At 44.1% G+C, this 22,766-nt stretch overlaps 1 protein-coding gene across 1 annotated transcript in view; it reads right to left on the reverse strand.

Annotated features, from left to right (window-relative positions):
• CNKSR2 (connector enhancer of kinase suppressor of Ras 2) overlaps positions 1-22,766 on the reverse strand; it is a 659,600-nt gene that overhangs the window by 509,883 nt on the left and 126,951 nt on the right. The window contains exon 3 of the mRNA XM_030202257.1: positions 4,636-4,838. Coding sequence (XP_030058117.1) covers positions 4,636-4,838 — 203 coding nt within the window. The remainder of the gene's footprint in view (positions 1-4,635; positions 4,839-22,766) is intronic.

The following is a 22,766-nucleotide window of genomic DNA, read 5'->3' on the forward strand; positions in this document are numbered from 1 at the left end:
CTGGCTCAATCCGTCCTCCTTTTTCTGGAGCCATATGGTAACCCTGAGCGCAGGGCCCTTTTTTCCCTTAGCCTGGTGAAAAAACTCCTAAATCAATAAATACCTTTTAAAAATCTTCACAAAGCCTCCAATGCACTGCCAGTTTTATTCTTTCCATTTATACACCTTCACTTTTCCCTATTCAACTATCTACACAGCTCACCGAATCCAAGGCTGAGCAGACTGAGTTCTATGCCGAAGAATTAAAATGCGCTTCCCCAGTTATGGACTCTCTTTAAGCCAGAAAGCAAGTTAATTCTGATAAATATATAGGAGCACCAGACTGCAGAATTAAACTGCAAGTAGGTGATTTGTTTTATTCCTGCCTGCAATAACCTTAATATGAAATATGTAGCGACACTAAGAACATTTCAATTCAATAAATTGTACTGCAGGAAGGTTGTGATCAGACCATAAAAGTCAAGAAATTTGCAGCTGTGCATCTATCAAGGATAAGACAGCATCTTTCTAGGCTCTCGGTGCATCACGAATGCTTCCGATGGTGTCTCGCTTTAGCAGTCTCGTTATTCTGAAGCTTAGTAAAACGAGACGCTGCTGTCCTGGTCCTGTGCTGAGACGATACACAGTCCACTGTTATCACCCACGCTGACTACTGCAATAGTGTATTTTTAGGATGCAAAACCCAAATACTGAAAAGACTCCAGACTGCCCAAAACACAGCAGCCAGACTTATTTTTGGCAAATCAAAAAGTGCATCACCTCTTCGAGCGAAGATCAACACAATGACCCACAAGATCATACACGGTGAATCCCCCGGCTACGTGAGTGATTTGATCGACCTCCCTGCCAGAAATAGATCTCTTTCTTCAAGAACTTATCTGAACCTACACCTTCCCAATTGCAGAGGAATTAAATACAAGACCTACTATGCATCCAGTTTCTCCTTTTTGGGCAGCCAGCTTTGGAATGCTCTACCAAGACCTATACGATTAATTAACGACTACTTGCCCTTTAGAAAAATGTTGAAAGCTCACCTCTTTAAGCAAGCCTACCCTAATGACCCAACCTAATCTTACCAACCTCCATTCCCAATTCTGTTCTGACTTAGATGCCGACGTCATCATTGGTTTTACTTATCTCTCCTCCCCATTGCCCCTCTACGCATCCCATCCTTCTCTTCTCCATCTCCCCTTTATTATATCCTTCCTTACCCCTTTCCCCCCAACTTATACTATCCAATCCTGTCTACCCTATTTTATCCTAATCATACAATATCAAACTCAACTTATCATACGTTATTCAAGCTCAACTTCATAATGTTTCACTACCGTTTTGAAATTTCTGTTATAAGACTTTGTATTTCGAATTACTATGTAAGCCGCATTGAGCCTGCATTGTGTGGGAAAGCGCGGGGTACAAATGTAATAAATAATAATAATACACGGAAAGCATGAAAACACCGCATAGAGACGGAGACAATGAAAACAGAGGGTGTGGCCATCACTATAGAAAATGCACCCAATTAAGGGGACCTTTTACAAAGGTGTGAAAGGGCCTATTGCGCATCCAGCGTGCACCCAATCGGCATTACTGCCTGGCTACCGCGTGCCCCGGGCTGTAGTTCTGAATTTGGCATGCGCCGAAAACACACAATAGAAAATATTTCCTATTTTCTACCAGGTGGCGCTTGCCCGGCAGTAAACGGCAGTGGACGTGCGCTGCATGTCTATCGCCCGGGCAGCGCGTGAGACCTTATCGCTAAGTCAATGGATGACGGTAAGGTCTCAGGCCGAAAAACGGTTTTTATTTTGCCGCATGGCCATTTTCCAGCCCCTTTAAAAAAAAAAAAAAAGGTATTTTTTTCCAAGAGGCGGCAAAAACTGGCCGGCCACGCCACAGGCCACTTTTTGCCGTGGCTTAGTAAAAGGGCCTCTAAATGAAAAATGTACAAAACATATATGCAAAAGGCAGGGCTGCCATTCAGCCTCTAGGTCAGGGCTCCTCGAATACGGTCCTTGAAGTCCTTAACCCAGCCTGATTTTCAGGATTTCCACAACGAATACGAGATTCATCTTTTTGTATGTGTGGGTGGTAAGTTCATGATATGCGGGTTAACAGCTGGGATGGGATGGCGTTAGATGATATACTGATGACATATTGTAGGTAATTATAAATATTGTTTAATAAAGATTTATTATTTATGTATTAGATATTGTCAAGTGGTAATAATTAGGGTTGCAATGAATATGTACGAGATCTATTTGAATGAAATAGAAGCAGCAAATGCAAATAGATCTCATACATATTCATAGTAGAAATCCTGTATTCATCAGGGACGCCCTTCTTTTTTCCATTATCAGCCGAGGACGCCCATCTCCTAAGCATGCCCCAGTCCCGCCTTCACTATACTGCCGACACGCCCCCGTGAACTTTGGTTGTCCCTGCCGATTATACCGATTTGGGCAACCTTGCGAGAAGGACGCCCACCTCCTGATTTGTGTCGGAAGATGGGCGCCCTTCTCTTTCGAAAATTCATCTGATAGTCATAAAACTGGCAGATAAAGGGGATAGGATTGTTATTCTCAATAGATATGATTACATCAGAGAAATTGATAGACAACGATGACAGAAATGATTACATCTCCTTATCATCGGATCCTACATCCAATTTACAGAAAGAAATTTGCGAGATCACTGATTTTGCCACCAAAGATGGTTACGTCACACCTAAAGAGAGCGACTTTCTTACAGTTAAACATCCTGTTATTCCTACTATACATTTTACCCAAAATCCATAAATCTATTATCAATCCTGCTGGCAGACCTATCGACTCTGGTAACAGTTCTGTATTTGAGCCCTTGTCCATCTTTGTTGATCATCCGTTTGTTCTCCAAATTGAATCATAGGTCCAGGATTCTGAACATATGATAAATCTGCTCAATCTATCAGACATTATAGTAGTTACATTGGATATAGATTCACTCTATACTAACATTCCACAAGTAGAATCTTTGACAATTATAGAAAATACCCTGAAGAACAGGACTGATGCAACGTACAGGTTGGCTATGTCAGGGACCATTTTTTATTTGGGGGCCCTGGCTCCACCCCCAACCTCACCCTCAGGTCCACCCCCAACTCCACCATCTCCCCTTCCCTACCATCCCACAGTTCCCCCCCCCCCCATAGTGTCCACCATCTCTCTCCTTCCCCCCCCACCTCTTTAGCACCTCTCTCCTCCAACCCCTACTCTCCATGGTCTCCAGTATCTTTCTCCTTCTTTATACCTCCCCCCTCCACCACGAGCTGTTTCTTCCCTTACCTCCTTCCTCCAGGATGGTGAACTTGCAAATGACATAAGAGAACAGGCACCATGGCCAGCCTGTGTGAGACCTTCAGCATCTGCATATGCTCAAGGCCAGCTCTTGATCCCTCCAAATTTCCTGTTTGGGAGGGGCTGTGAGCCAGCAGGCCTTCAGCATTTGGTGATTCTCAAGGCCCCATGCAAACCACAGTTATACCAACTGAAGAGCTGCTTCCCTGGGGGAGGGAGGTAAGGAAAACACTCCTTGTGGGGAAGGGAGGGAGTAAGAAAAGTTTGAGGATGCCATGGCACCTGTGGCTCCCTCCATACTAACATCTATGCTCCGCCCCTTTCTTATATGGATAGTATCAGGCATTCAGACAGGCTATCAGACCTTTATACTATACTAGTAAAAAAGGCCCGTTTCGGTATGAAATGAAACGAGCGCTAGCAAGGTTATCCCTCTCTCCCTCCCTCGCTCTCTCCCTCTGTCCCCTCCAAGTCCCATGGCCCCCTTTCTTCCCTTTCAATTTCCAGGCCCTCCCTCCCTCTCTCTTCTTCCCTCTGTCCCTCCCCCGAGTTCCAGTCCTCCCTCCTCTCTGTCTCACAGACACGTTCTTGCGATGCCTCCACCCGCAGCCCTCCCCTCCCCCTCCCCCGACACTGGGTCCGCCCATCCCCCTACGTGCACATCGCCCCCCCCTCCAAAATCGCCAACCTCCCTCTGCTACTCCCCTCCCCCCTCTTACCGGGGGTCCCAGCGTCAGCAGTGAAGAGCCTTGCGAGTCTGCTGCCTTCCCTTCTCTTCGCTCTCAGCTCTGACTCTGGTCCCGCCCTCATTTCCTGTTTCCGCAAGGGCGGGACCAGAGTCAGAGCTGAGAGCGAAGAGAAGGGAAGGCAGCAGACTCACGAGGCTCTTCACTGCTGACGCCGGGACCCCGGTAAGAGGGGGGGGAGGGGAGGGTAGCAGAGGGGGGTTGGCGATTTTGGGGGGGGGGCACGTGCACGTAGGGACATCTCTGCCCGCTCCCGCTGTTCTTCAACGCGTGTCTCTCATTGGGATCGTAACCCCCTGCTGACGTCAGGCAAGTAGGGCTCTACTGCTGGCCAGTGACATCAGCAGGTGGTTACGATCCCAGAGAGACACTTTAGAACGTTCACATAGCAAATTATTATATTAGAAGATATACAAGAGCTGAAAATCCATGTATAATGAAGTTATATGTTTACCGGCCACCAGTGAGCATATAACTTCTTTAGAATAATGGTCCATTTTCTTGGGTGCCTCTGAGTCTGAACTGGTTGCCTATAAAACAGTGGGATACTTTACCTGTCCAACCAAGCCAGCAGGCTCTTTGCTGCTCCAATCAGATCCACCACAGAGGTCAGGAAGTCGTTTGGCAGCTTCCTGCTGCTTTTGCCATCATAATGACCACTTCTTCTTCTTCCTGTGATGAAGTTCTGCAGGTTTTTGGCAGATGCATTTAACTTGTGGGAAAGGGTTTTTAAATTTTCCGTTTCCAAGCCATAATTCTGCAGCGGTAGGTGGGGGAAAAAAAAAGACAAACATAGCAATTAGATAAAATGCACAATTCTACTACTACTACTTAACATTTCTAGAGCGCTACTAGGGTTACGCAGCGCTGTACAGTTTAACAAAGAAGGACAGTCCCTGCTCAAAGGAGCTTACAATCTAAAGGACCGTATTAGTCCACTCTTAAAGGTTATCAATAGAAATCAAACAAAATAAAACATGGAAAAGAAAATAAGATGATACCTTTTTTATTGGACATAACTTAATACATTTCTTGATTAGCTTTCGAAGGTTGCCCTTCTTCCTCAAGATGGCAACCTTCGAAAGCTAATCAAGAAATGTATTAACATAGTAACATAGTAGATGACGGCAGAAAAAGACCTGCACGGTCCATCCAGTCTACCCAACAAGACAACTCATGTGTGCTACTTTTTGTGTATACCCTACTTTGATTTGTACCTATGCTCTTCAGGGCACAGACCGTATAAGTCTGCCCAGCAGTCCAATAAAAAAGGTATCATCTTATTTTCTTTTCCATGTTTTCTTTTGTTTGATTTCTATTGATAATCTAAAGGACGAAATGTCAAGCTGGGCAGTCTAGATTTCCCGAGTAGAGGTAAAAGGTTAGGTGCCGAAGGCGACATTGAAGAGGTGGGCTTTGAGCAAGGATTTGAAGATGGGCAGGGATACGGCCATTAGCACTGGAAACCCTCTTCCATTTAAAGGATTCATATGCGATTATTGTGCTTAGACAGTTCTCTTATGCATAAAGAAGCAAATGGGAAAGAGATTCCCGAGTGATGGTGCTCTTAAAGTCTTGTTTACGAAGGGAGCAGGAGAATGATTAAGTTCGATTTTCACAAAAGCTAATTATTCATCAAAACGAACGAGCTTTAACAACTAATCATATTTCACATATCAAGCCTATCCTTATTGCTAAGGATATGCAATCTAAAAAGAAAATTATATATGGGTAACACTGAACCGTAGTGCTTAGCAGTTAAATTGAAAATAGATATTCAGCACCAGAACCCCTATGCCAGCCAGCGCTGAATATCTGATTTCAGTGCCTATTGGGAGTTGCTATCCGGTTGGCGATCACAAACAAAAGAAGGATTGTCAATGCACACGAAGAGGACACAACCACCAAACTCAGTGAGGACATGGAAAACACTGTATGAAACCAAAAAGTTTTTATTCCAGCATATAATGGACCCGACACGGCCGTGTTTCAGCAAAACAACTGCCTGTGTCAGAGGTCTACAATAATATAAGGCAAAAAATAAATAAACAACCAGTAACAATAAAAAGGTACAATAATAAAGGAACATCCATAAAACTCAAAATAGTTAAAATTAATAAATTAATAAAATGTAATAAAATTAATACATTAATAAAATGTAAATTAATAAAAAGGCCCTGTTTACAAAGCCACACCAGAGACATGTAAACGTTTTTAGCACTCACTAACCATTAGCGTGCGTTAACTGTCTAGGTGCCCACAATATTTCTATAGGCGCCTACACAGTTAGCGTGCGCTAATTTTGTGCACACACAAAAAATGCTAGCGCACCTTAGTAAGCAGGGCCCCAAGTGTAAAAAACCTAGCACAATTATAAAGCCTTAGCCCAGAACAGTTCAATAACATACCTTCCAATATATAGCTCGAAACACAAATATTGTGAACAATCCTTCAATAATCGTAAATAGAATTTCAAAGGATCTGTAAAAATACAATGACTTCAGTCTTAACCACATAAATGAAAGGGATGACAACCCTATTTAACTTTTTTGCCACCCTAACTTTAATGGGATAGTTATTGAGATAAAAGTCTGAATACAGCCGCTAACTGGATAACCTCTAGCTCCGCCCAAGCTCTGACCACTGACCACTCTGGCATTTTCCGAATAGTACCGAGGTGGTCAGAGGAAATATTTAATGGTATTATCCAGTTAGCAGCACCCGCTAACCAGATGAATGCTGTTCAATACTGACCCACTACTTTTCAAAAGATGCAGAAATATTTAATTTAATTTGGCATTTAAAACCCGCTTTATCAACAAGTTCTGAGCAGTTTACATTTAATAGTATGTTATCAAAAGATTAGCTAACATTAATTAGTAATAACTTAGTGGAACTGTAAGTATACAGTAAACAATATTACATTATATGTTATTAACTAGCTAGACATGGTTGAGCATAATTGTTTATGTAAGATCATATTTAATATGAAACTTTATAGTCTTTGGAACTCATCCTATATAATAAAACGCACCTCTAACGTTCTGAAGCTGACTGCGTGGACATAAGTCTTGAGGCATTCGTGCTTCTGTATCCATGATGACGTCTCCCACTTCCGGGTGCGTCAGCAGCGACTGTGCCCAATCACAACATAGCAGCGTGAGCCAACTCCGTCGAGTACCAGTGCTGACGGAGGACCCCAACCCCTGACAGCCGAAGTCCTCTTCTCGGCTGCCGCGGCGTTGCTTGCTGAATGATCTGATCAAGTTTCTGTGTGTGCGTCTGACATCAGACGCACGCACAGAAACTTGATCTGACCAGCAAGCAACGTCGGCGCAGTTGCGCAGATGAGAAGAGGACTTCAGCTGTCAGGGGTTGGGGTCCCCCATCAGCACAGGTATGCGACGGCGGCGGGGGAGGGTTTTTGGCGGAAATGGGGGTCGAGAGGGTCACGGCAGGGGGGTCCAGGGGTCAGTAACGCGGGGGGGGGGGGGGTTGAAATCGGAGGGGGGGAGTCTGGAACATGGAAGGGAGGGAGGCGTGGGTCTCGGAGGGGACAGAGCGAGACAGCGAGGGAGGGTGGGGGATTACCTTGCTAGCGCCCATTTCATTGCCTACCGAAACGGACCATTTTTACTAGTAGTCTATAATGTAGACCCTTCGCCATTTTTATCGGGACAAGTTTAGGTTCCATGTGAGTGTTCTGCTAGGTTTAGCAGGTGGTTTTGTGTTTCATCTTCTGTGTCTTTAGTGTTTCAGAAAATCTACATTTTACCAAAAAGTGGGTTATTATTGATGGATAGAATGTGACAAATATGGAATACGTTAGTTCCGTGACTTACTTCACAAGAATGTTGAAGAAAGAAAACTCACAACATAATAATTACAGGAAAAGGAGCAGAACCATGGAACTTCCTGCCACGAGACATAAGATTAATAACAGACTATTTGCATTTCAGATGATCAGTTAAAACTTGGTTTTCCATTAGAATAGTTAGAGCTAATCTCCCAGAACCACCCATCTTCTTGCTGAATCAATACAAAAGGGGAGGGGAGCAACTCCCCATACTTGCTCCACCTCAGAGTTCTCTGATTGAGACAGATCAGAAAGTATATCCTTATATCGGCAATGGTTCTTTCAAATTAACTTCAACAACCACCATCTTGGATTCTGTTTTCTACAGACTGTACAATGAAAGGCCTATATATGTATTTGTTGCTGAAAAGAAAGAACGGGGGACACAGTAGAAACCTGTAAATATTTCACCCGCATTAGGGAAGTAATTTAAAATGAAATCTTCCATACATGAAGAAATTTTAATACAAAGGGAAGCAGAAGGGACGAAGGTGTAGAGGACAAGAGTGGTTGATCCATGGAGCAGTCAACCAGCAGAGGTAGTGACAACCAAAACTGAGGAGAATTAAAAAATGTTTGTGACAAATAGAGCATGGTAGTAAGGTCTGGTACATAGCAACAGAAGAAAATGAGAGAGAGAGACATTCTTGAGACACCTGTAGAAGGTGGTGGTAGGAACAGCACTGAGAGATTGGGTGGGAGATAGAGCAAGGAGGGGAAACTGGTGTTGGCTTAGGCATTGGGACCATACATGCTCATCTATCCAAAGTGGTAGATAATCAAACAGAGTCTCAATCTAGATGGTCTGATTGGTCCCTTGGTTGACACCTGCCACCACTATGCTACAATGTTACAGTGATAATGGAGCCAGAATGAAAGTGGTAGATAATCAAACAGAGTCTCAATCTAGATGGTCTGATTGGTCCCTTGGTTGACACCTGCCACCACTATGCTACAATGTTACAGTGATAATGGAGCCAAAATGAAAGTGGTAGATAATCAAACAGAGTCTCAATCTAGATGGTCTGATTGGTCACTTGGTTGACACCTGCCACCACTATGCTACAATGTTACAGTGATAATGGAGCCAGAACGAAAGTGGTAGATAATCAAACAGAGTCTCAATCTAGATGGTCCGATTGGTCCCTTGGTTGACACCTGCCACCACTATGCTACAATGTTACAGTGATAATGGAGCCAGAATGAAAATGGTAGATAAGCAAACAGTCTAGATGGTGTTGGTTTTTTCCTTTTTTGTACTCTTTTCTTTTGTTCCATATACTTAACCATTGTTATTTGATCATGTCTTCGTAATAATTACCAATCTGTCTTGCACATTATGCAAGCCAGAAGTGGGGATATATTATGCAAATCCCAATTCCTAGTATTAAGAGGGTTGCAGTTGAAGCTCTGACCCCTACCAATCAGGAGATATAATTTCATATATACTATTGCTATTTATGTAAATTGGCTTTTCGTTATTGAACCCTTATGGTTTTCCCTTTTGCTTTTGCACTTAATTAGCACTGTTTTCTCCATGTTTACATTGTCTTTCATGTCTCTTGACATCTATATATTATTTTTGCTTATTCAGTTTACACTGATTATGCCCACCAAGTTATAGTAACAGCAAGTCAGGCATACAGTCATTTTGCTTATTCCTTTGCCAGCCTCTGACTCTTGATGGACTGATTATGATGGTGCATGCCTAGAATAAAGACATGGAAAGATCCAAGTTTGTATACCACAAGTACGTCTTCAAGATCTATCCAGGCCCAAATGATGTTAGATCCCCCAAGGTTGTGGCAATAATCTTTACACCTTGCAAACTACTGGACCACAAGATATACGGGTTTACTCAGCCGCAGAACCAGATGTTACCAGCCTAACCATCTCAAGACCAGCCACTTCCTTCAGCAGGCCAGCCTGAAAACCCAGATCTCCGTCCAGATTCTTCAGCGCTTCCACCGCCTCAACCATGATCGATGAAAGAGGATTAAGAACTGATACTTAATTTGAGATTTACTGTTGCTGTTTATGGACATTATAGATTCATATTTTGTTTTATTTTCAGTTTAGCAGTAATCCTGTCTATATATTGAAGAGGTTTTATTTTTATTTTTCTATTATTTCCTTTATTGTTCTAAATGTTTTTCTAAGAGTTTCCCCGTTATTTCTGTTTATGTAATTTAAATTGAAGTTGATATTGCTCAGATACTGGGGTAACATCAAACCCTAATACTGGTTATGATATCATAATGTAGGTGTGCAATTGTTTAACTTTGGTGTAGGCTTACTTAAGCTGCATGTCTTTCTGTAGGTTTGACTAAGCTCCAGACATACCCCAACCTGCTCATGCCCCTCCCAGGTCCATGCCCTCCTTGTGCGCTCAATTTCGAGAATGTGCAGCTCCAACTAATAGAATACTGACTAAGGGCAGTTACACACCTAACTGCCAAGTAGTGCCAATCAGAACCAATTAATAATGATTACAGCCAATAATTTGTAGTTAAGGCCAATTAACATCTAATTATTAAATTCAGTTGTATGTGTAACTGACCCTATTCTATAAATTGCGCACAATAGTTACAAATTTGGACATGCAACTTTATAGAGAGACAAGGGTTGGCACTCTCTCTCCAAGGGAAACCAATGTGTCCAGCAGAATTAGCAAATTACCTAATTGCTTTCCCTTGTAAAACCTCTAATTGGTAAAAGAAATTATAAAAGATTAGCAAATAATTAACACCTGTTTGCAGCTTATTATATTCCTATAATTAATTGATTGTACATGCCTGTTGTCAATCACTGATTTGATTTATACCTTAGCAAATAAACTCCTCATTCCAAATGATGATTTGTGGGCTTCACTTAATGATCAAAGGCTGTAAGTATAAATGCATTGTATAACTTGTCATAAGGCTGGTATCTTTTCCTTAGACCTTAATTCTCCCTTAGAGGCAATAACTCCCTGATTACCCCAGTACTAGTGTTATTTAGAGATGGAGTCAGATTAAGGTCACTCTAGCCTTCCTGGGGGGGGCTCGGGACCCCCCAATTCTCAACAATGGTCTGATTGGTCACTTGGTTGACACCTGCCACCACTATGCTACAATGTTACAGTGATAATGCCAGAATGCAAACTCTCTTAGATACTGAAACTCTCATCCTCTCACCAGGCTGCATTTGGAATGAATTATGCAGTTACTATTACTACTACTACTTATCATTTCTATAGCGTTACTGGATGTAGCACTGTACACAACCACCTACGAGAGAGTCTCTGCTTGGCAGAGAATCTATTCAAGACAGACAAACAGGATAAAGAAGAGGTTACGGAGTTATCTTTATTACAGGAATGAAGTTAGTATCAACTCTAGTACCTTGGACACCATTTTTGCTTTTCCAGTGGATAATACGACTTTCAACTATTTAAAAATTTATTTATTTGTTTGTTTGTATTTATTAGGATTTATTTACTGCCTTTTTGAAGGAATTCACTCAAGGTGGTATACGGCTAGAATAATTCAAACATAAGTAACAGACAATTACAGAAGTAAAAATGTTCAAACAATATATTGTAACGTAGCATACTATGCCATACTCTGTCAACACAATACACAGTAAACATGTTAATAGACTGCATAAGGGCTCAGCAAAGATGGAACCTATAGATAGATAAGATAGAGTAACAGGAGCAAGAAAATAAGGTACTAATTAATAAGACAGCTTATTTTTTCTAATTTCCATTTTGCTCACACCTTTCAATAGTAGCTCAAGGTGAGTTACATTCAGGTACTCTGGATATTTCTCTGTCCCAGGAGGGCTCACAATCTAAGTTTGTACCAGAGGCAATGGAGGGTTAAGTGACTTGCCCAAGATCACAAGGAGCAGCAGTGGGATTTGAACCGGCCACCTCTGGATTGCAAGACCGGTGCTCTAAACACTAGGCCACTCCTCCACATTCCGTGTGGAATCACCAATAATAGCAACATTCTATAGAATCTCAAATAGTAGCAACATTCCATATATTTATTTAGATTTTGCTCACACCTTTTTCAGTAGTAGCTCAAGGTGAGTTACATTCAGGTACTCTGGATATTTCTCTGTCCCAGGAGGGCTCACAATCTAAGTTTGTACCAGAGGCAATGGAGGGTTAAGTGACTTGCCCAAGATCACAAGGAGCAGCAGTGGGATTTGAACCGGCCACCTCTGGATTGCAAGACCGGTGCTCTAAACACTAGGCCACTCCTCCACATTCCGTGTGGAATCACCAATAATAGCAACATTCTATAGAATCTCAAATAGTAGCAACATTCCATATATTTATTTAGATTTTGCTCACACCTTTTTCAGTAGTAGCTCAAGGTGAGTTACATTCAGGTACTCTGGATATTTCTCTGTCCCAGGAGGGCTCACAATCTAAGTTTGTACCAGAGGCAATGGAGGGTTAAGTGACTTGCCCAAGATCACAAGGAGCAGCAGTGGGATTTGAACCGGCCACCTCTGGATTGCAAGACCGGTGCTCTAAACACTAGGCCACTCCTCCACATTCCGTGTGGAATCACCAATAATAGCAACATTCTATAGAATCTCAAATAGTAGCAACATTCCATATATTTATTTAGATTTTGCTCACACCTTTTTCAGTAGTAGCTCAAGGTGAGTTACATTCAGGTACTCTGGATATTTCTCTGTCCCAGGAGGGCTCACAATCTAAGTTTGTACCAGAGGCAATGGAGGGTTAAGTGACTTGCCCAAGATCACAAGGAGCAGTAGTGGGATTTGAACTGGCCACCTATGGATTGCAACACCGGTGCTCTAGCCACTAGGCCACCCCTCCACTATAGCAACATTCCATGTAGAATGTCAAATAGTAGCAACATTCCATGTAGAATCTCAGATAATATCAGCATTCCATATAGAATCTCAAATAGTAGCAACAGAATCTGGATATTTCTCTGTCTCAGGAGGTCTCACAATCTAAGTTTGTACCTGAGGCAATGGAGGGTTAAGTGACTTACCCAAGATCACAAGGAGCAGCAGTGGGATTTGAACTGGCCACCTCTGGATTGCAACACCGGTGCTCTAGCCACTAGGCCCACTCCTCTACTCCACTCCACTTACTGTATTTTTCGGACTATAAGACGCACTTTTTTCCTCCCAAATTCCTCCCTCCGTTACAGGCTCCCTCTCTCCCTCCGATGGAATGTTAAAACTCCTCACCTCATCGGTGTGACTCGCAATAGCAGCAGCGCTTCAGCGTGCACGTCGCCCTTCACTCAGCCTTCTCTCTCTCAGCTCTCTGGTCCCGCCCTTGCACCCACTAAACTGCTCCAGGGACCTGCATACTGCTGTCATGGAGCTGGGTATGACATTTGAGGCTGGCAAAAAGTGTCTTGACTTTTTTTTTTTTGGGTAGTAGGGGGTTGGGGACCACTGGGGGAGTACGGGGAAGTCATCCCCGATTCCCTCCGGTGGTCATCTGGTCAGTTCAGGTATCTTTATGAGGCTTGGTCCTGAAAATAAATGGACCAAGTAAAGTCAGCCAAATGCTTGTCAGGGCCGGCCTTCTTTTTTCCATTATCGGCCGAGGGCGGCCATGTGTTAACCACGCCCCCGTCCCGCCTTCGCTACGCCTCCAACACGCCCCCTTAAACTTTGGCCGCTCTTGCGACGGAGTGCAGTTGAGGGCGGCCAAAATCGGCTTTCGATTATGCCGATTTGGCCGCACAGGGAAGGGCGCCCATCTCCCGATTTGTGTCGGAAGATGGGCGCCCTTCTCTTTCGAAAATAAGCAGGATAGTGACTGCTAGCTAATTCCACCTCTAACAAAAGTAAACTGCAAACCGCACTGTCTACATCTCACAGACAAAGCTTTTCAACTTCGAATGCATTGTCTAAAAAGTGCCATTTATACAGCTCGAGCATACGTGTGTAATATGCATATCACAATAGAGAAAATTAACAGCTGGCACAGAACATTCAGTCTTTCTTCATCTTTAGTGGTTTAAAAAAGAGACAATTCTGAAAACACTATACAGAAAACAACACATTTATTAGTCAATCACATTTTACTCCTACAAAGCCGGAGCTCAAACTCATGCATGCCATACTTTCCTGTTTCCTCCCAACAGAAGAACTTTAAAATTGTCTTGTCTGCTTGCATGTTCCACTGAATGCTGGAATTGCTACAGCTTTGTTCTGCAAGCCACCGCATTCAATCATGCAGGCCACAAAATTTGCATGGCACAATTACTTACATCCATGGTGCCCTAGAATTGTAATTAAAAATAGCACAAAGGCTATGGGCTTGATACTTGAAATGACTTATCTAGGTTGAAGCAGCAGCACCTGTTACCAGTGGCGTAGCTACGTGAGGCCGGGGGGGGGGGGGGGCCTGGGTCCACGTAAATTTGGCCCTGGACCCCCCTGCCGATGACCCGCCGTTGCCTGCCTTTGCTGGCGGGGGACCCCAACCCACGCCAGCCGAGGGTTGTGCATGACGTTGTGCAGGACGTCAGAAACAGAAGGAAGCCTTTTGCGAGATGAAGAGGACCTCGGCTGGCGGGGGTTGGGGTCCCCCGCCAGCAAAGGTAAGTGATGCGGGTTGACGGCGGGAGGGGGGTCGAGAGGGTCGGCAGCGGGGGGGGGGGGCAAAGTCGGCAATGGCAGGCAGGCGGGCAGGGGGGTGGGTGTCGGCAATGGCGGGGGGGGGGCTAAAATGTGCCCCCTCACCTCGGGCTCTGGATCCCCCCTCCCGCCGAAGTCTGGCTACGCCCCTGCCTATTACCCAGAGAAGTCCTGCCGACTGCACCCATGCACATATTTTCAGCTCTGTTATATGGATATTCTAGCTGCATTATAGTAACATAGTAGATGACGGCAGAAAAAGACCTGCACGGTCCATCTAGTCTGCCCAACAAGATAAACTCATATGTGCTACTTCTTGTGTATACCTTACCTTGATTTGTATCTGCCATTTTCAGGACACAGACCGTAGAAGTCTTTCCCACAACTAGCCCCATTTTCAGGACACAGACCATAGAAGTCTTGCCCAGAACTAGCCCCACCTCCCAACCTCGGCTAAGCTTCTGAGGATCCATTCCTTCTTCTGCACAGGATTCCTTTATGTTTATCCCACGCATGCTTGAATTCCGCTACCGTTTTCATCTCCACCACCTCCCGCGGGAGGGCATTCCAAGTATCTACCACTCTCTCCGTGAAAAAATACTTCCTGACATTTTTCTTGAGTCTGCGAATATCTAGCTAGCCCTGGGGTGGTATGGGAGGTGGGGCCTGAAATTATCTAAAGGCCAACTGCTGAATACTGTCAGTATCTGGATAAGGGAGGCAGACCCTGGTATAACTTGATAATCAGCACTTACGGGGCAGGAGCGAGTGGGCACCACTTGTGCCCTTAGAACCCCCAGGCCATCTGGGGTATCAAATGTAGGCTGAGAGGGCCTACAGTTGTAGCGTAGCCACGGGTGGGCCTGGGTGGGTCTGGACCCACCCACTTTGGACTCAGGGTCACCCAAATTTCTAGCACCCCTGTTATGGTTGGGTGGGGATCCCCAAGCCCCACCTGCTGCATAGGTCCTCCAGCAGCAAGAACAGCCCCCTTCTTTCTTCCTCCAGCTGGCCTCTGTGCTGCACATGGTCAGTTTTCGCGCGTGTGAGAAAACCGAGCACGCATGAGGGGGCAGGGCAGTGGCAGCATGTGGACAGTGTCAGCGTCTGAAGCAAGGAGAGAGCGCTGTTCTTGCCTCCAGAGGAACTCTGCCTTTAGTGGGGCTCAGGGATCCCCAACAGCTGAGGTATTAAGGTTTTTTGTTGGTACCGAGGGGGGGGGGAGGGGATGTAGAGATTGCATGTGCCCACCCAGTTTGCCCAGCGGCCCATCCAGAATTTAAGGTCTGGCTATGCCTCTGGCCTACAGAAGGGTAGGGGTCCTGGTTGAGGGCTCTACTTTGTCTTCAGAGGGTGGGGGTATTGGGATCGGGGGAGCAAGGGAGGATTCTGAGGGGGTGAAGGCACTTGCTTTGGATTTATTTATTGCCTTTTTGAAGAAATGCACCCAAGGTGATGCACGGCAAGAATAAATCGAACATAGGCAATGGACAATTACAGCAGTAAAAACATTCAAATACTAGCCTATAGCATGGCCTGGTCTAAGTGTCTTACGTGGGTCCCAACTTAATATCGGCCAGGACACACATGAGGTCCATTTTAGGAGAATGATAAGGGTCACTCACATTTTCCTGTTGCAGCTATTAGAAGACTACAAATCACAGTCAGAAATTGGATATGGATCTCCTTATTTAAGCTACGTTTGAATTCAGAAGTCAACTCATTTTGTCTCACTGTTATGTAAAGAAGAAGGGTCTTTGCCCATGGCTGGATTTATTACGCTCTAGAGTTGATACAGTACTAGCTGTATCAACTCTAGTTGATACACATTCTAGACTGAGGAAACACTCCACTTCCTCAGTGGTTTGTTCTGCGCACCTGCTGGGAACAACTGTATAAAAGGGCAGCCAAAAAGGTTTCCAATTGTGTTTATTGCCCTTGAAATACTGCCTTTAATAAGAAAAAAGAAATTACAGTAATGGAAAGGAACACTATTTCATGAGAGACTCCTGAAAAAATTAAAAAGTCATTGTTTTAAGATCCTAAAACAGCACAATACATTTTCTGCTGCTTATCCTAGAATTAAACAGTGGATTTTCCCCCAAGTCCATTTTTAATAATGGCTTATGGACTTTTCTTTTAGGAAGCTGTCCAAACTTTTTTTTTTAAACCCGCTAAGCTAACTGCTTTTACTACATTCTCAGGCAACGAACTCCAGAGTTTAATTACACGTTGAGTGAAGAAATATTTTCCAGGATTCATTTTAAATTTACTACTTTGTAGCTTCATTGCATGCCCCCTAGTCCAAGTATTTTTGGAAAGAGTAAACAAGCGATTCACGTCTACCCGTTCCAATGCATTCATTATTTTACAGACCTCTATCATATCTCCCTTCAGCTGTCTTTTCTCCAAGCTGAAGAGCCCTAGCCGATTTAGCCTTGCCTCACAGGGAAGTCATCCCATCTCCTTTATCATTTTCGTTGCCTTTCTCTGTACCTTGTCTAATTACACTATATCTTTTTTGAGATGCTGTGACCAGAATTACACACAATTTTCGAGGTGCGGTCGCACCATGGAGTGATACAAAGGCATTATAACATCCTCATTTTTGTTTTCCATTCCTTTTCTAATAATACCTAACTTTCTATTTGCTTTCTTAGTCACCACTGCACACTGAGCAGAAGGTGTCAACTTATCATCAATGATGACACCTAGATCCCTTTCCTGGTCGGTGACTCCTAATGTGGAACCTTGCATTACGTAGCTACAGTCTGGGTTCCTCTTTCCCACATGCATCACTTTGCACTTGCTCACATCAAATGTCATCTACCATTGGATGCCCAGTCTCGTAAGGTCCTCTTGTAATTTTTCACAATCCTCTTGCGAGGAGACTGAGGAAACATACATGGAGAGCATGGTTTAAAACCCAACTCTAGAGAGCATAGCAAGGCTAGATATTTTGGACAACAGCCTCACAAGTTTTGGTGGCTCTGTGGATTGTTGCAGAATTTGATGATGTGGCATAAAGTAGGGCCAGGATAGTGGCCTTGAGACAATATGGCTTGAAGTGTGTGAGGCTCCTTTCACCGCCACCCTGTAAGTTTTAGTATGGTGAATTTGTGACCTCCTACCATTGGAGGAGTGGCCTAGTGGTTAGGGTGGTGGACTTTGGTCCTGGGGAACTGCGGAACTGAGTTCGATTCCCACTTCAGGCACAGGCAGCTCCTTGTGACTCTGGGCAAGTCACTTAACCCTCCATTGCCCCATGTAAGCTGCATTGAGCCTGCCATGAGTGGGAAAGCGCAGGGTACAAATGTAACAAAAATAAAATTGATACTATTGGAGATTCTACATGGAATGTTGCTACTATTGGAGATTCTACATGGAATGTTGCTATTCCACTAGCAAACAAAAAAGAAGCAAAAACTGGGCCTTCAGGATTGAGAAAAAATGCAGTCCTTTTGGCGGTTGTCAGGTTTGAAGGCGTTTTTCTGAATAGAGACGAGCGGTTCAAACAACGGGATTCTTACCCCGATCGGTTTACTTACCTTTTGTGCTTCAGTTTGCAAGCTGACCGATAGGAGTTTATTGACCCCTGATGCAGGCGTTTGTACGCCGAAACACGGCCCGTGTCGGGTATTTATGATATTAAAGGACTGCATTTTTTCTCAATCCTGAAGGCCCAGTTTTTGCTTCTTTTTTGTTTGCTTTGTTGTACTTGTATGCTGTTTTCCCTCTCTTTTGTGACTGTGCTATTCCACTAGCAACATTCCATATCGCATCTCAAATAGTAGAGGAGTGGCCTAATGGTTAGGGTGGTGGACTTTGGTCCTGAGGAACTGAGTTCGATTCCCACTTCAGGCACAGGCAGCTCCTTGTGACTCTGGGCAAATCACTTAACCCTCCATTGCCCCATGTAAGATGCATTGAGCCTGCCATGAGTGGGAAAGCGCAGGGTACAAATGTAACAAAAATAAAATAAATAAAAATAAAATAGACATCAGGCAGGCTGGCCATGTCAATTTATACAATGGCTGCTGTTTCTTGCAAAAGGCATCTTGTTCTTGTCTGGACTCTTAGATAAACCTAATCACTGCTTTGATTTGTTTGCCAGAGCTTGGTATGCACTACTTAATGATGTGCTTTGACAACCTGCTTCTGGCTGAACCCTAAACATGTCTTGATCCTGCTCTAGTTCCTGCTCGACCTCAGCCTTGCCAGCTCCTTGTCTTGGGGTTCCTCTGCTTTCCGGTTCTCTCAGGTTTGGGGTTAAAGCAGTCAAGACCTCATAGTCAACCCAAAAAGAAGGTGGTTGCTACAGGCAGAAAAACTCACCCTATCTTCCTCAGAACCCATGGAACTACACCCTGTGAGAAACCTATCTAGCCTGTTCACCACTCCTGGGTCTCCTCAACTGATGAACAATGTCCCAGGGTGGCCTGCTGATGGATACACTGACCAATGAAAAACAAAAAGCACAAGGGTCCTTCAGAATTGGCTTGGTATAAAGATACGTCTTTATTAAGGGTCAAGTTTGGAGGTTGGGTGGGAAACAGGTACTGCTTTGAGTATGGGAATCCTACGCTCCATCATCAGAGGTGGCAGAGAACCAGAAAGGAAGTATTTCAGTTGGGAATATCAGAGTTGCCATCTGTTACTGGTCTTTATCCACAGTCATTTACTATGTTAAATGTATAAACAAAAGAAATAGAAGGCCATTGAAGTTGATGAAGCAAGAGAGCAGAAGAAACAAGCAAATTAAACAAAAATGTGCCCCATTCTTTTGTTAACACCAGAAAGAGCACTACAGAAATGCAAGTTAGAGATCCATGGGCAATCCATTAGGTGATAATACAGCAAGATAAGGATGTATACACCAAATGTTATAAAGATAAAATCAACAAGGAAGACGAAAAGTGACTTTGGAATCAATAAACACTCCAATGACTCTTAACAGAAGGGACAAGGATAGTGTAGAATGGTAAATCACGGAAGAAAGAATAAAACCATTCTTTCCAAGATCTGTCTTCCGCAACCTAGTACAATCACTCGTACTCAGCCATCTGGATTACTGCAACTCACTATACGCAGGCTGCAAAGAACAAATAATGAGAAAACTTCAAACAGCCCAGAATACAGCAGCCAGACTCATCTTCGGAAAACCAAAATACGAAAGCGCAGCACCCTTACGTGAGAAACTACACTGGCTCCCACTCAAGAAACGTATCACCTTTAAATTATGCACGTTAGTTCACAAAGAGGCATATTTTCAAAGCACTTTGGGAGGCTAAGTTCCATAGGTTTCTATGGAACTTTGGGAGGCTAAGTGCTTTGAAAATGAGCCTCAAAATCATTCACGGCGAAGCCCCTGCATACATGTCCGACTTAATAGACCTGCCACCCAGAAACGCCAAAAAATCATCCAGAACTTTCCTCAACCTTCACTTCCCTAAGTGCAAAGGCATAAAGTATAAAGTACTACATGCATCAACCTTCTCCTACATGAGCACGCAACTCTGGAACGCACTACCATGCAACCTGAAAACGATCTATGAATTAACCGACTTCCGCAAACGATTGAAGACCTATCTCTTTGAAAAAACATACTGCAAGGATCAAAACATATAAATCCCATATACACCATAACAATGCCTCAAGACATTACCCACATACTCCATCTCCCCGTACTCTCTCCCATTCAATAATCCACCCACAGATAAAAACTGTTATAGCCCATCGCTCTCTTGCTATTATTCAATCACCCTAGTAATCCCCCAACGTCATATCCTATAGTTTCTACGCCCCAAAGATGATTGACCTGACTATTCACAATGTAACCCATAATCGTAATGTAACAAACTGTATTTCCATCATTTACAATGTATTGTAAGCCAAACTGAGCCCGCAAATAGGTGGGAAAAAATGCAACTAAATAAATAAAATAAATAAATAAGATGTGAGTGAATACTATCCGAGGATTCCGATCTTTGATCTGTTGAGCAGACATCCAATTTGAATTAGTAGAAAAGCCATTTGAAATTTGAATTAAAGTCGATGAAGCAAGAGAAGTAACAGAACTAAAACTGTGTATCGCCTAAAAACGATAAGAAAAAGTCAGGGGAGGAACGAAAGGAACTGAAGGCTGAAATATAAAAGGTTAAAGAGGAGAGCTACAAACAGAGCCTTGTGGTGCAACTGACAGTTGAAGAACTAGGAGAAGAAAGCTCTGCATCAGCGATTACAGAATAAATAGGAGAGACAAATGTGAATGGAATCAAGCAAGAACAGTACCAGATAGGGATGTGCATTCATTAGTGTGCATTCAGTTCATTAGTGTGCCTTAAAAATGTACTGACCAATTTTGAAGGTGATGTAAGCGGGGGGGGGGGGGGGGGGGGTGGTATGGGGGTGGAGCCAGGAGTTTTGCAGGTGCCAGCGATATTCAGTGCTGGTGCCTGCATAGTACAGTGTCCTTTCCATCTTCCCACCCTCCCTAGCAAGCTCCAATCGCCCCCCCTACCATCTCTCAACAAAATTGCTGGACCCCTCCAACCTCCCAACATATTCCTGTCCCCCCCCCCATGACCTACTTAACAAAATTGCTGGACCCCTTTGGCCCCCTGACACATTTCTGGCCCTCTTACCACCACCACCCCAACACAATTGCTGATCCACTCCATCCCACGACACTTTTATGACTCTCATCTGGCCCCCCCCCCCCCCAACACAATGCTGGATCCCTCCAACCCGTTCCCTGACACATTCCTGGCCACCTCCCATGAAACAATTGGCTGATCTCTCTCCTCCTCAGTTAGGACTAGCCCTCCTCAGACCTACCATAGTCCTTGGTGGTACAGTGTGGCAATGAGAGCAGGAGTGAACCCCACTCACTCCTGCCCCTAGTGGCTCCATTGTAGAAAATGGCCAACGTGATCTCTAGCAAAAGTCTTGCAGTACTAGTAATTGGCGGGGGACATGCCCACATCATTTCTGTAGGTCCTGGATGATTGGCTGGGACCCGCATAAATTCTGGACGCCTGCATTTGTCCAATCAGACCCTGAAATTCAATGCTGGTGCCCAGACATGGCCCGACAATGAATATCAGGGCCTAATTTTGCAGACAACGATCTGAGTTTTTAACAAACAACCATCGCTGGCTGCATATTGATTGGTTAGCATGTGCAACGCTGATTTAATCCATGTTAACCTGTGACTTAACACATATTACATTTTTTAATATATTAAAACGAATGTGTGAAACTCTCTGAAAAAAGTCCAAAAATCAGGAAAAAACCTAAACCCTATTCCCAGATAAACCCCCATCATACAAAGACGAAAGAAATGCTCCTGGTTTACCACATTGAAAGGCAGCAGAAGGATCAAGTGATGTTATGAGCGAAGACAAACCACTGCTGCACACCACAGCCTCCCCCCCCCCCCCCCCCCCCCACTCCTGGGCCCTGAAGGTCTAGTGTTCGCTGCCTTTATTCTCCCTGGAACCGCCGTATTTTAAAAATGGCTGCCGAGACTCCCTGCGGCAGTCTCGCAAGACTGTCGAGACCCGCAAGACTACCGCGGGAAGTCTCAGCAGCCATTTTGAAAAGATAGCGCTGGGCAAAGTAGCGGCAGCAGGCAGGCAGGAAAGAGTGGGGTTCTTTCCTGCCCCCAAAGAAGCCACTAGACCACCAGGGCCTTTCAAGGTGGGGGGGGGGGGGGGGGGATTGCGGTGATGCAGGCGGTGGGGGGGGGGGGGGGCCCAGAGTACTCTCAGTCCGGCCCTACAATTAACTTCAATAATCTGTTGCTAGCACCCAATTATTGATAGAGGTAAGGGCTCATTACTCAATTAAATTGAACATGCACAAAAATCTGGCCACCATATATAGATCTTAGGAAAAAGATACTGGGCTGGATGGACCATCAGCCTGACCCAGTTTAGCAATTCTTATGCTTTTATTGCTAAACAGGAAAATGGAATAGGAAGGTCAAGAGATATTTTTTCTTTCTGATTAAGATGAAATTTAAGATAACTGTGTTTACACCCTAGAAGTTGCCCATGTCCATGTTGTCTGTACTTCCAGAGCCTGTGCGTCTAGCCACGTCTGTGGCCGTTTTCAAGTCCAAACTTAAAGCCCACCTCTTTAACACTGCTTTTGACTCGTAACCTCTACTCACTTGCCCTGTCCTTTATCCTC

Source organism: Microcaecilia unicolor, chromosome 4 (assembly GCF_901765095.1).
Source record: "Microcaecilia unicolor chromosome 4, aMicUni1.1, whole genome shotgun sequence".
Taxonomy (NCBI): Eukaryota; Metazoa; Chordata; class Amphibia; order Gymnophiona; family Siphonopidae; genus Microcaecilia; species Microcaecilia unicolor.